At 41.8% G+C, this 12112-nt stretch overlaps 1 protein-coding gene across 4 annotated transcripts in view; it reads left to right on the forward strand.

Moving 5' to 3' along the window:
- The window catches only part of LOC126518716 (uncharacterized), a 306763-nt gene that overhangs the window by 199904 nt on the left and 94747 nt on the right, over nucleotides 1-12112 (forward strand). For all 4 annotated transcript variants that reach the window (XM_050168478.3, XM_050168490.3, XM_050168487.3 and 1 more), the window contains 2 exons: nucleotides 7569-7625; nucleotides 10507-10622. In XM_050168478.3, coding sequence (XP_050024435.1) covers nucleotides 7569-7625; nucleotides 10507-10622 — 173 coding nt within the window. The remainder of the gene's footprint in view (nucleotides 1-7568; nucleotides 7626-10506; nucleotides 10623-12112) is intronic.

Genomic DNA, 12112 nt, shown 5'->3' on the forward strand with positions numbered 1-12112 from the left:
ACGCTTTGTATGCAGTCTGTCAACAGCAAAAATGCTTACAATGCTCCAAGAATTGCTATGTGCTTTTCATTGTATGTCCCATGGCTCTATTTGCTCCATTCGTTCAGCAGACAAGATGTATTTGTAAAAGTGGAAGTGAAGAATGTTGTCTCTGATCCATCTGCATTGCTTACAGCCTATTCATCTCTTCGGTGTGCGTGTGGCATTGATCATTCATTGGCACCATGTTTGAGGTCGCCAATCACTGATAGTTCCTCAAATCTCTTGCAGCTTCTTTGCAGCTCTGAAAAATTTAAACCACAGCAGTTACCTGATAGAAAGAAATTATTTCGATATTTCTCTATAGGCTCTAGATCTACTCCCTTGAAGATTTTGCATTTAAATGAATACTTTAAAAGTTAGTTGAATAGTTAGCATTAATTAATGGCCTAAGCTCACGGTAAAAATAGTAAAAATACTTTGCAGTGCTCAAGAGGACAGTGAACAATAGTAAATTGGTTGCATTCTCATAGTATGTGCATAGATTTTTCAAGGCTTGGCACAAGTTAGCTGAAACGCTTTGCATACTAGCACAATCAGTAAATCAGAATCCCAAGCTGTGGAAACGTTCATTTTCTTCATAAAGTTCATGCACTGTTTGCTGCAGTAATCTCTTGAAAACCATGAATAGTCCTGGATGTTGAGTCAAGCCATTCAAGGGTACTCCAAACTCCTTGATATACTGTGTGTATTTCTTGAAAATCTGCCATTTGGTAACAGGTTCTTTGAAATGACTGTGCATAAGATATATGTGGAACCTGGCAATTTATTTGTTTATTTATTTACAGTACTGTAGGTCCAGAATAGGGCCCAAGCAGTAGAGACAAAGTTACATGAATAATGGGAAGAAAAAAATGAAGCAATAGAATGTTAACAAACATCAGCGAACAACAAGATCAAATTACTTGCGAATAAAGCGTCTTTTCAGTCTTTTATATTTACTTGGTCAAAACAGACTACCTCAAGTTCCTTTGAGCAAGGTGTACGCAGGGCTATTAGGTGGGGCATGAACCTGGCAGAAGGTGACATGCAGTAATTGACAAGCCCAGTCAGATATCTCAAGCAATGTGGATTAATATCATTTTTATGCCTCGCATTCACTTGTACCATCCATAGAGATTTTGATTACCAGAGCCAATTGCACTCAACACCTTGAGCATAAAGGAAGGTTTTTTTTCCATGAGACATCGGGGAGGAATCCGGATGGCATGTTTTTCCAGATTCACAAGGGGGCACCTGGGATGAAAATGGCTCACTGGCATGTAAGCGTTGGGCGACTGCAAGGCTAGAACAGTATTCCAAAGTTTCAGCTTTCAGTCATTCGATTCCTGCAGTTACAAGAAAATGGTCTTTTACCTGGCAGCTTTCACTCAGTCATGTTCAAATATTATTTTGCCTTTTGCCATAGTTCATGTGGCAGTTGAGGTGTTTGGTTCCAAGCTGCTTTCAGTCAGAGAAGAAATGGTGAGTAGATGCAAGTTCAGGTATTGTTTGAAGTGGGGTGCTGTTCCCAGACAAAAGGGGAACAATTTTTTTTATTTAGGTTGTGTGTAGACTAGTTGGTTCTTGAATATGGATGACAAGTTGCACTGCATGGTTATCACAAAACACCCAAGAAGAAAACATGGTCACACACACAAGATGATGTGCATCATCAATTAGCCTAACTGCAAGCTGTGCTAATGAGATGAATCTAATTTGTGGCAGCTTTCCCACTACTAAATGTTAGTCTCTCCTATAATCCAGGCACTAGTTCATTCTTCTGTAGCGAAAAAATTAATGACACTGATATCCCCACGTGGATAAACGCAAAAGCATTGCATTCATCTACATAGGGATACGTGGATGAATGAAACGGTCTCGTTCGTGTACTTGCATGGACATCCAAAGGAGTCAGGCACAGCCACTGACTGAGAAGTCGAAGGTTCATCCATTGGAGCGCACGACAGAACTCACCGAAGCGAAAACAATAATGTCCAATTAAATGCGGCTGAGCAGCCTTTCGAGTTATAAAACTTATCGCGGGCAAGCGAGGGCACTGAGATGCTTGTTGTGGTTTGATTTGGCCTTACCGTGGCAGGTATTCTTTTTGCCTGCTGTGCTTTGTCGAGGCCCGAGCCAGCGTCACAAAGCGGATGAGGCGCGATCTGTCTCTGTGACCACATGACTTTTTGTACCATCGCCAGCCACACCTCTGGATTTTCTGCTTCATGAGCCATGCAATGCTCTTGCATCAAAAACCTTGCAGTGATCTTCATGAAAGCAAACCTTCAGCCTAGAAGACTGCATTCTCTATTTCATTTGTGCTACATTATCTAAACATGTTAAGTACCAACTAGTGCGGTTAAGTTAATTAGACGAATCTAATTTGTGTGAGCTATCCTACAACAAAATACCAGCGAATCCAGTTATCTGGGCACTCATTGATTCCTTTTTGGCAAAAACATCCCAAGTGATGCTCAGATGAGTTAGCCTCGAGCCTCAGCTAGATGCGTTGCCTGTGGTATTTGTGCTAAAGTATCCTAGCATGCAAAGTATCCACCAATGCTTATCGGCTGCCACTTATCTGTGTGAGGTGCAGGAAGTGCCTGAAATTTATTTTAATGACTTGTGCTAAGAAAAAGACGATGCACAAAAAGAACACAAGCACAGTACTACACAATGAACAAGCTTGTCATGTATTATGTACTTTTTGTTTGCTTTATTAATTTCTTCCTAACAGCAAGTAACTACTCAGAAGCACAGCCAAGTAGCCTCCTTTTCTTGTGTTCAAATGCATGAAATGAAAGAGGCAGCAAAAGCAAAAAGGGAAAATAGGGGCCTTGGGAGGTCACACCCTCATAATGGAACAACCTGCAGATTACTGTTGCCAATACCATGGTGTGGGAGTCAGTTTGTCTTCCTGAGATTCCTTAAATTGTCATTCTCAACTCTGTTGGGCTCCCTAGACAGTGGACCAAAGCAGTCAAACACACCACAGCACAGCGCGCTTCTTTAAATCGGAAAAGCACAGCTTATTTTGTCCACATTTCTTCCTGCCCGTTTTGTCTTTGTCTGTACAACGGGTGCCACGCATTCATGCATGTCTGGTCTCATTACGTCTTGTCTATGTGCCGCTTCAGTGCCATCTGTCCTTTGCATGTCCTCTTTGCCGTTCGTGTTCTTGTGCCATCGCCCTTGGTCATGGTATGTGGTGACATGGTTGATGCATTACATCTTTTGCATGCATCGGCACTTCTTACAGAGTGTTGTCCCCTGGAAGAAGGTATCTGACATTGCACTAGCCACTATGTAGGGGTTGTAAGCAGCACTGACATGGCATCGAACATGCAAGTCTGTGGAAAGTTTCTCGCCGTGACTCAGATTGACCAACAATGAGATGTAGCATTGTAGACTTTGTGCACTATTTTTTTCTGCACAGGGAAATATGTAATCCACAATCCACAGTGAATACTAAACTATGTTTGCTGATGCAAACATTGTTTACTATAGGGTTAAAAAAACATAGGAGCACTTAAGGAAAGGAGACATGAAATAGGCACATTTTTTTCATTAAAGATGTTTGGCAACTCGCACAAGAATGTGGCTTATGTAAGCTTCATTTTTGTACTTCATTTGAGACAAGGGTAATTGTTTTGTTTCGCTTTTTTGTCCATTATCTAATGTGAATTAGAAAAACAGCTTTTCAGTCTTGAGGTGAGGATAGGCTATAAGATTTCTGCAGTTGATGAATGCAAGCTATGCCATGATTGATGATGTAGAGAAGAGGCGCAGCTTTTCACATCCTTTTGTTTAATGTTGATCAGTAAAGTAGTTCTTGAATGAAAGAAAGTTTGATACAGTTTTGAATAAAGTAATTGAAGGAAACCACAGGGATGAAGGGGGATTTTTCAAGGGAGTAGCTGCCTCCTTGTATACAGCTACCCCCAGGAAAACAGCATGGTTTAAGATCTGCTCACCTGAAGAAAAAATTTCAAGCTCCAGAGTTTGTGTCTGGATAGCACACTAAATGTCTGGTTTATTACATTCTAACTAATTCTGTACATATTAAAAGTATGTAATTCTCATTATAGCTCACACATGTATCGCTAATGAGGTTGGAGATCAGGAGTCTCATTCTGATCAGAGCAAGAAGTGAATCTGAGATACACTTGGCTTTGTTACTCTGAAGGACTTGCCGTTTTGTGAAGCATGAGGCTTAAGCTAAGTAAACAAGAATAGTAGGAATGTTTAAAAGAAGATGAATTTTCGATCTTGGATTTTTTCATTTCTGATATTATCCATTGTATCAAAAACGCTAATGTAACTCACATTTATGAGATGAGATCTAAAATTTTTTAGTCCGATGCTGTCATCTGGGCCGGGATAACGTAAAACTATTCCAATCTGTTTTTATTCCAAATCCGCCATTAGCCCTCCTTGGTAGGTCGAAATGGTTCGAGCCCCACCCATATGGCAGTTCTAATGCTGTACTGTAGTGGTAAGTGACAGTGCTTTCTTAGCTTAGGAGTTATCTTGGAAAAATCTCCCTTGGTTGGCACATGTGTGGAGTTGATACTTGCATCCATGTTGCTGCAGAATGTGCAACCTCTCAGTCCTTTTTCATTAGGGACGCAGAAAAAAATATACTGGGCAGACCATGGTGGTGGTGCAGCTAGTGTTTACAAGAAGGAGCAGAAACAGGAACAGGAACAGAAATCTTGCTTGCATGGTAAGCCTAGTTTGAAGTGTGCTGACCTTATGTGGAAAGTAAATCTTGATCTGTAGTACACCGTTACGTTATCCGGGGAGAGGTGACTGCCTTAACAGTCCAGTGTGTCGCTGTGGCTGTCGTAACCAGCGTCCATCGGCACGTGCCAGCGGTACAAAAGTCGAGATCGAGCATGTTCTATCTTTCACTGAATTTTGACACTTGCGCTACCCAGAAAGCTCCATGTGCATGAGCAGCAATCTTTGTGCTCAGTAGAGAGTGAATGGAGCTGTGGTGGCAGAAGCAACAGCTGTGCTCGTGCAAAGCACAGTGGTAGGTAAAACGCGCTAGATAGGCCATTGTGCACACATGCCAGCACCCCATTTCAAAATAGTACACAGCATCTGTCCATCCACCTCTGCATTCTCAATATTGGTCGTAGTCAGGAGACTCTAAACTACAGAAACAGTGCATTTCAGCAGTGTGCATGAGGTGGCAAACTTCAACCAGTGCTCACTGCTGCGTGGACTAGGCCAGACTATAAACAAGCCTTAACAGGCATTTAGGAAGCAAGGCCCATAGGTGCATCACAACAGACATGTTACTGAAATGGGGGGTTGGATTGCGAGAATTGGCATTGAACTAAAGACAATGATGATCAGGCGGGAGTTGGTTACACGGCATACCAACACGTACTGCATACTGACTGTTGACCTGAACCCATTAAACAGAAGGGGCATGGGCTTGGGATTTGATCTTTCTCTTTGACCCCTTCACAACTTTCTGTTAACCTGGACATATTTTTGTTACTGCAAAACTTGGCCTGAGGATCCCAACAGCAGATAAGAAAGATCTTGGATGATGTTGATATATCGGCTTGAGGCTTCATTGGGCCATCTCACTCAAAAGATGCAACCTTTTCATCCACAGTTGTCACTGGCAATGAAAGCTCGGGTAATGGCTATAAGCCTGAATAAAAGAAGTCACCCTCACTGGAAAATTCTAGCCTCGTGAATGTGCACACACATGCACATGTATGTACGCACTCTTCTCATATTTTTTGGTTTCAAAGGAATGATGCAAGCAAGACAGCTTGTTATGGGGTCTATTTTTACGTTTAGCAGTAGCTGAAGCAGAATGTCGGAAGAGAGGGCATTGCCCCCAATCTTTGGTGGCAACAGTACTGGCTGCTCTGCTGCGGTAATGCAATGTTACAACATGCTGCCTAGTGTGCTAATGTTCACGAAGGACTTTTCCAACCAAGAAAAGCTATGAATGTCATCTCCAAACCACCACATAAACCTGACGAGTCCCCTTGTGACTTCTCTGGGATTTCTTGACTGATGACATGTTCAACATGGAATTCTGCCATTTGACACGATGAAGGCAGTTCAAGCAGAAATTATGAACTGTATCTCACCCCAAATGAATAGCGCTTTCTCTCAAGAATGCATCCATCTCCAGCATCTCAAGAAGCATTCTGGGAAGGAATGCATTTGCATGTGCATTGCAGATGTGCATTTGCAAGCATGTCTGCCAGTATTCGAATCTGTCCAGGACGGATTCATCATAAATATGGCAGATGCATTGGAACATGTGCATATGTTTGGATGGGGACTATCTCGGAGATAATGCCCATGAATTGGAACATTTTATAGAGGTGACAGCACCAATCCTAAAATTGTTTAATCCCGCTTCATGTCATCTTAATAATTTTAATGTCTCATCACTGTGTTCAGTGGTTTTGCACTGCTGTGTCTCTCTAACAGCCAGAAAAACATTGAGGTGGGATCAGTGCAACTTTGACTTATTTTCTATAAAACACAAATCTGCAGAGGGGAGACACTGTTAGTGGCTTGCACTCTTGTTTGGCCACTGTCTTATGAAGACTGGCAAGTTTTGTACACCTGACAAGAGGCATTGATTATAGGTAAATGTTGCCTTGTTCTGATGACACAATGCTTAGTGGTGCAAGCATGCTTCATCTGATCGTCTTTTGTCAGATGAAATAGTAATTCTGCTTACTTATAGCCTCACCTCACCGCGAGCAATATCACCAGTGTTTATTGCTTGTTTGCCTCTGAGAGAGCACACATGCATAACTTCAGCATGCACTGCACAGCAATTTGTTTTCTATAAGAATGTCAACTAGCAGTTAGAATGTGTAGCTCAGCCAGTTTAAGCTTATAGAGCATCCTGCATGCACAATGCACAAGTCAGCGGTGTCTAAAGGATGCAGGCGTGAAGAAAAGATATGTAACCACTTATTTTCGTCCGCGTGAGGCATCAGTGCAAGCGTTCACTTTCTTTTAGAATGCACTTCCTACCACTAGCTTTTATACAGGGGTTGCAGCCCCTTATTTTTCTCCTTCACTGCTATGCTTGCTTTTAGGCCATTTTTTTCTAATATGTATATTGAAATGCGAGCACCTAACATGTGTTTATATCTTGTACTGCTAACAGAGGTCACTTTTCTGCTGCTGCTTCTGCTGTCGGTGCTGCTACTAGTGATACACATCAGGCACAATGATGATTGAAGGCCACTGGTACTACTATTGATGGTTATAGTGCAAAGTCTGTTTTCCTTCGTCCTCTTTGAAAGGAATGGCATGGCAGCAATTCTTCAAGTGTAGCTTGTTTGCATGAGACTGGTCTCTGCATGCACATGCCTGCATGGGTGATCTGATAACCAAAGGGGCACTGTCGGCCCAGACCCCGTTTTTGTGGGCCAGCTGTCAAAACGTCGCTCTGGCAACCACTGTGGGGACACTATCTCATTGGGGTGTTTTGGGTCATCACTGAATTGCCGCACCCCATGTGTGTGTGTCATTGTGAACAGAGCCTGTCATTGGACCGTACCCTCCTCCGGACAATTCTGACCTCGACGAATATGAAGGTAGGAAGACACATGACCCATTACCTGTCTTGTAGCATGTGGTGACAGCTGTTTAAAGACTTGTGTTACTTTTTTTGTTTGTTTGTTTTGACAATGCTGTTGCTTTGCAACACCTCCTTGACACTCTTTCTTTTCTTGTTTTGTTTCATTTGATATAATTTTTAGTGGCCGAGACAGCCGCATTGAATATAAGGCCTACACACCACCATAAAACGTCGTTAAGTCAATGGTTACCAAGGTCCTGGGCACATGTTCTCAAGAACCACTTAGCAGTTTGCTCTAGGTTGTGGGGGCCATTGTGAAGCAGGTGTCCACTGCTCATGCTTTTACATGTTTACACATACAGCAGGCAACAATAGCAGTAGAAATTTGGTCAAAAGAAGCATCAGTGCTGCCTGTGCAGGTGGTGGCTCATGTGTTTACATCACATGATTCTTTTCGGATGCGGTTATAGAAAGTTTTGGAATAGTGGCCCCAAGTGACTACAGATGTTTCAAGACTCCAGAGAAATGGCAGTGTCACCACTGCGCACGCAGAAGAGACAAACAACATTTAAAGTTTCCATTGGGAACGCTATGTTCTGGGTATAGTAGAGCAGCCAAAACCTGCCCATCTTGACAAGTATGCAGGCGCCCATCAAAGTGGTGGCTTCCACTGAACTCCAAATCTAACCAGGTTACCTAGCAACTCGTGTAACATTTGTAAGCCATGCATGATGGTGTAGACTATCTTCAATTTCTCTCGTCATCACTTAAGTCACAAAGCTTGAACAATGAATTGCTGTTGTTTTTGAAATCATTAGTTAATTCTGAGAATGCATAAGCTTAAAATTGTAGGGTTTTATCGGGGCTTCCTATAATCATCGATTGCTACAGTGAGAGGATGGAAATGAATAAGCTTCTGAAGCCAAACAATATATACTGGATGATGTTTCAATTTGTTGTCATTACTCAAATTTTATACATTAGCAATAAAACAGTGCTTGGAAAGCAACAATTTATTTTTATTTTACACTTTGTCACAGCGTTGCTTTTTAGCTGTATTTGGGCTGCAAGTTAGACTCAAAGCACAAATAGTGAAACCCTGTTCTAAAGTTTTGCTTTGTTTTATTTGCCACTTCTGCGTGCATGTAGCTCACTGAAGCGATAAATTCTGGGCCCCAATCCTAAAATCTCTATTTATACAGACTTTAATATAATTAATTGCAACTAAAATTTTTAGTTGTAGTTTACAAGGATAGTGTCTGGTGGTCTACTTGCTTGATACTGCATTTAATGGCAATTCTTGGCACCGTTTTCTTTAATTTTCATCTTTGACTAGCCGGACGTGGTGGGATCATCATGGATGTTAACGAAGGCATACACACCCCCTTGCCAGTGCCACTTTGCATAAAATAGTTGTATATAATTCATGTGTCAGACAGACTTTGTCAAGATATGAGCAACATTGGACTGTGAAAGAGCGTCCTGCTTTTACTAGCTCTTGTGGTTGAACAAGCCTTTGAACATGTTTAAGTGTCTGCAGTTGAAAACAAACACATGCAAGTATTTTTGCCTCTTATTTTTTGCTTATCAAGTGTGCTTGAGCTGAAGGGAGAGTGTCAAAAGCATTTAGTAACTTCTTTTTTTTTTTTTTGCATTCTCATAGAATGAGTAAACAACTGAAAGGTGTTTTGCTTTACACCATTTTTTAGACAATGTACCCACAATAGTGACTCCATGGTCATTTGTTGATTGAACAAGGTCATGGATTTGCTTCCTGGCCACAGTTGGAACATTGTATTGTGGTTGAATAACGCAAAAATGTATTTGTGCTGAGATTTTAGGAAGTTTCATAAGATCCCATGTCGCTGGAGGAAATTTGGGGCTGTCCACGAACGGCACCTCTCACAGGACAGGTGTAGCCTTGAGAGAGTAAAAATCAACCAGTCAATCATCACCTGATGTCTTTGTGTGCATATTTAATGTTTAATCTCTGAAATATTGGAACAGCTATTTTCCTGTGTTCATCAGCATCTTGGTGGCACTGTAAATTAACTACACATTGGCCAATGTAGCGTCAAGGTTACTGACCAAGCTTCAGGTTTTACTTCTTTTATGCCACAACCCCTTTACACCAGCTCTTGTCTTAGTGAATCGTCGCATCAGGCCATTTGCTAGTGCGCTTACTAGTAGTATGCAATGGAAATCTGTTTGAGGAGCCGGATGCACATTGATCACCACACAGTCTTGATCAAAGAATGATTGTGTTTCACATACTGGCTAATGGTAGAGTGCCCATTGCAAGCAGTAGTGGTCAGTTGCATTTCAGTTGTGCTAGCAGCATTGTACAGAATGCAAGGTGAAATTCCTTTTTCAAGGTGCACTTTCTTGAAGCACATGGGGAACTTGTGCACAGCAGGTGATGGGCAAGGCACATGCAGTAACTGGCAGGCGGTTCCAGTGGGAACCTAAGCACATACTAAAAGCACTTCCTTCCATGCAGCATGTGCTTTAAAAGCAAAGTTCACTTTGAACTACACTGCTTATTGCTAGTTACTACTTGCGCTTAGCCCATTTGTCATGTGGAGTGCATTGCAGTCCTTATTATAAAAATGGACACTCATCATTAAAGAGAGAGCACAGAAGTGATGTATGATTGAATTGTTCATGGGAACAGATTTATGTAAAATGTGTTTTGCTTCCCTCATTTCATGTGCATTGCCAGCCACAAGTATTATATCTTATTATGATATAAAGGGTGTTAATCTGTTTTTCTTTCAGCCTTGTTTCTGTGTTGTGTGTTACTGCAAAATAGTGACATTATGCAATTTCAGTAGCCCTCACGTTTGTGTGTGTTTTTCACTTGTAACTTCACAGTGGTGTAATAACATGATGTGCAGCTCAGCTTCACCGCTACCTGGAGTCACAGGTAAACATTCACTACCAGACACCTGTGCGCACAGAGGAGAAGGAGTACATTGATGAAGAGGAGCTTCGTCGGAGGCAAGAAGCTGCTGTGAGTGTTTGACTAGTTGCGACCTTTAAACCTAAGTGACATATAATGACACATACATGTATATAATGCTGCTGGTTATTTAAAGTCACAAATGTTTCTTGGAGCATTTCATTACACTTGGGGTATGATTGCAGTGACCTTGTAGTAGCTGACAAATAAGTATATGTCAATTAATGATCTGCACAAGAGTACCTTCTAGCTTGAAGTCAAATCAGTGTGAATCTGTCGGCAGCATTGTTTTTTTTTATTGTGTGTTGCATGTGCACACACACGTTATCTCTCATTGTCAATGCCCTTTGCTCATTACCACCACGCACCACGGCAGTAGCTTAATGGTAGAGCATCTACTTCCGATATGGGAGGTACAGGGTTCAAATCCTGCTGATGCCAGCAACCCACCATTCTTTCTAATGGGTTGAAGTGTCCCGCACCCTGGTGCTCAGCTACTTGGGAGGGGTTCCAAAGGAGGCCCTATAGAGAATTCTAGGTATGGTCTCTGGGCTCCCCCTCAGACAGGCTTGGCGCAGGGCATCCGTCATGGCTTTGGGAGGCAGACCTGAGCTGCCACCGGGTAGCGACCAGTAAATAGGTATCAGCACTCTCCCAGCCAAGTGCTCGACGATTGCGGGACCTCAACACTTGGAAAGAGGTGTTTCTCCCTAACCTGAGGCGTTCCCACCTAATTGGTACTTTGGGATGCCCACATTGGAAATTGCCACCATGGGAGCGGCCCAGACCCCCTTTTCCAGATCACTGTGGTGACATGCTCATTATCCGTACCTTTTGTTGTTCATAGCCTCTTTGTCATAAGTTTTGTTTATATTTACTGAGTTGTTTGAATTGCAGTACAGGTGATGTTCAGTTTGGCCCACTGCCTTGAATAGTGTTTATATGAAACTTCCACTGCAGAAAAGGGTTTTCAAGTTTTGTCGAAGTGATCAATGAAAGTTGATACTGAAAACTTCCCACAACAATCGACAATATTTAGTTCACCATTTCACTGCAGGCAAGGTTTTGAAAAGCGCTCAGTGAAGTTTTTGTGGAATAGAACTGAATTTTCCCTCTGATAAGTTATGAAATCATGAAAGTATAATTTCGTAGGCTTCACAATAACAAAGGTTCACTTCAACAAATAGTTATATGTGTATCCCTTGTATCCTTTATTGTGCAAGGAAATAACAATGTTGGTGTAATTGCCGCACCCTTGCTTTTTGAACATAAGATTTAGAATGGACACCACGTACTGTATCATTTGTAGGTCTGGTTCTTCATGAGAGCACGTGAGAAAAATATAAGCACCTGCCTTTTATGTCGCCCCTTAGAGACCAATTGCTACAAAATTTTTGATCACGTAAAAAGCCTAGTTTGAGATAGTGTAGATATAGAGGAGCCTCCATGTGAAATTTGACATTTCAAATATGAGTGGAAATGTCACGAAAAGCTTGCAAAAATAGCCGTTCTTAATACCAAAACAAAAACAAAAAAAAAAC

The sequence above is a fragment of the Dermacentor andersoni genome, chromosome 1 (genome assembly GCF_023375885.2).
Source record: "Dermacentor andersoni chromosome 1, qqDerAnde1_hic_scaffold, whole genome shotgun sequence".
NCBI classification, from domain to species: domain Eukaryota; kingdom Metazoa; phylum Arthropoda; class Arachnida; order Ixodida; family Ixodidae; genus Dermacentor; species Dermacentor andersoni.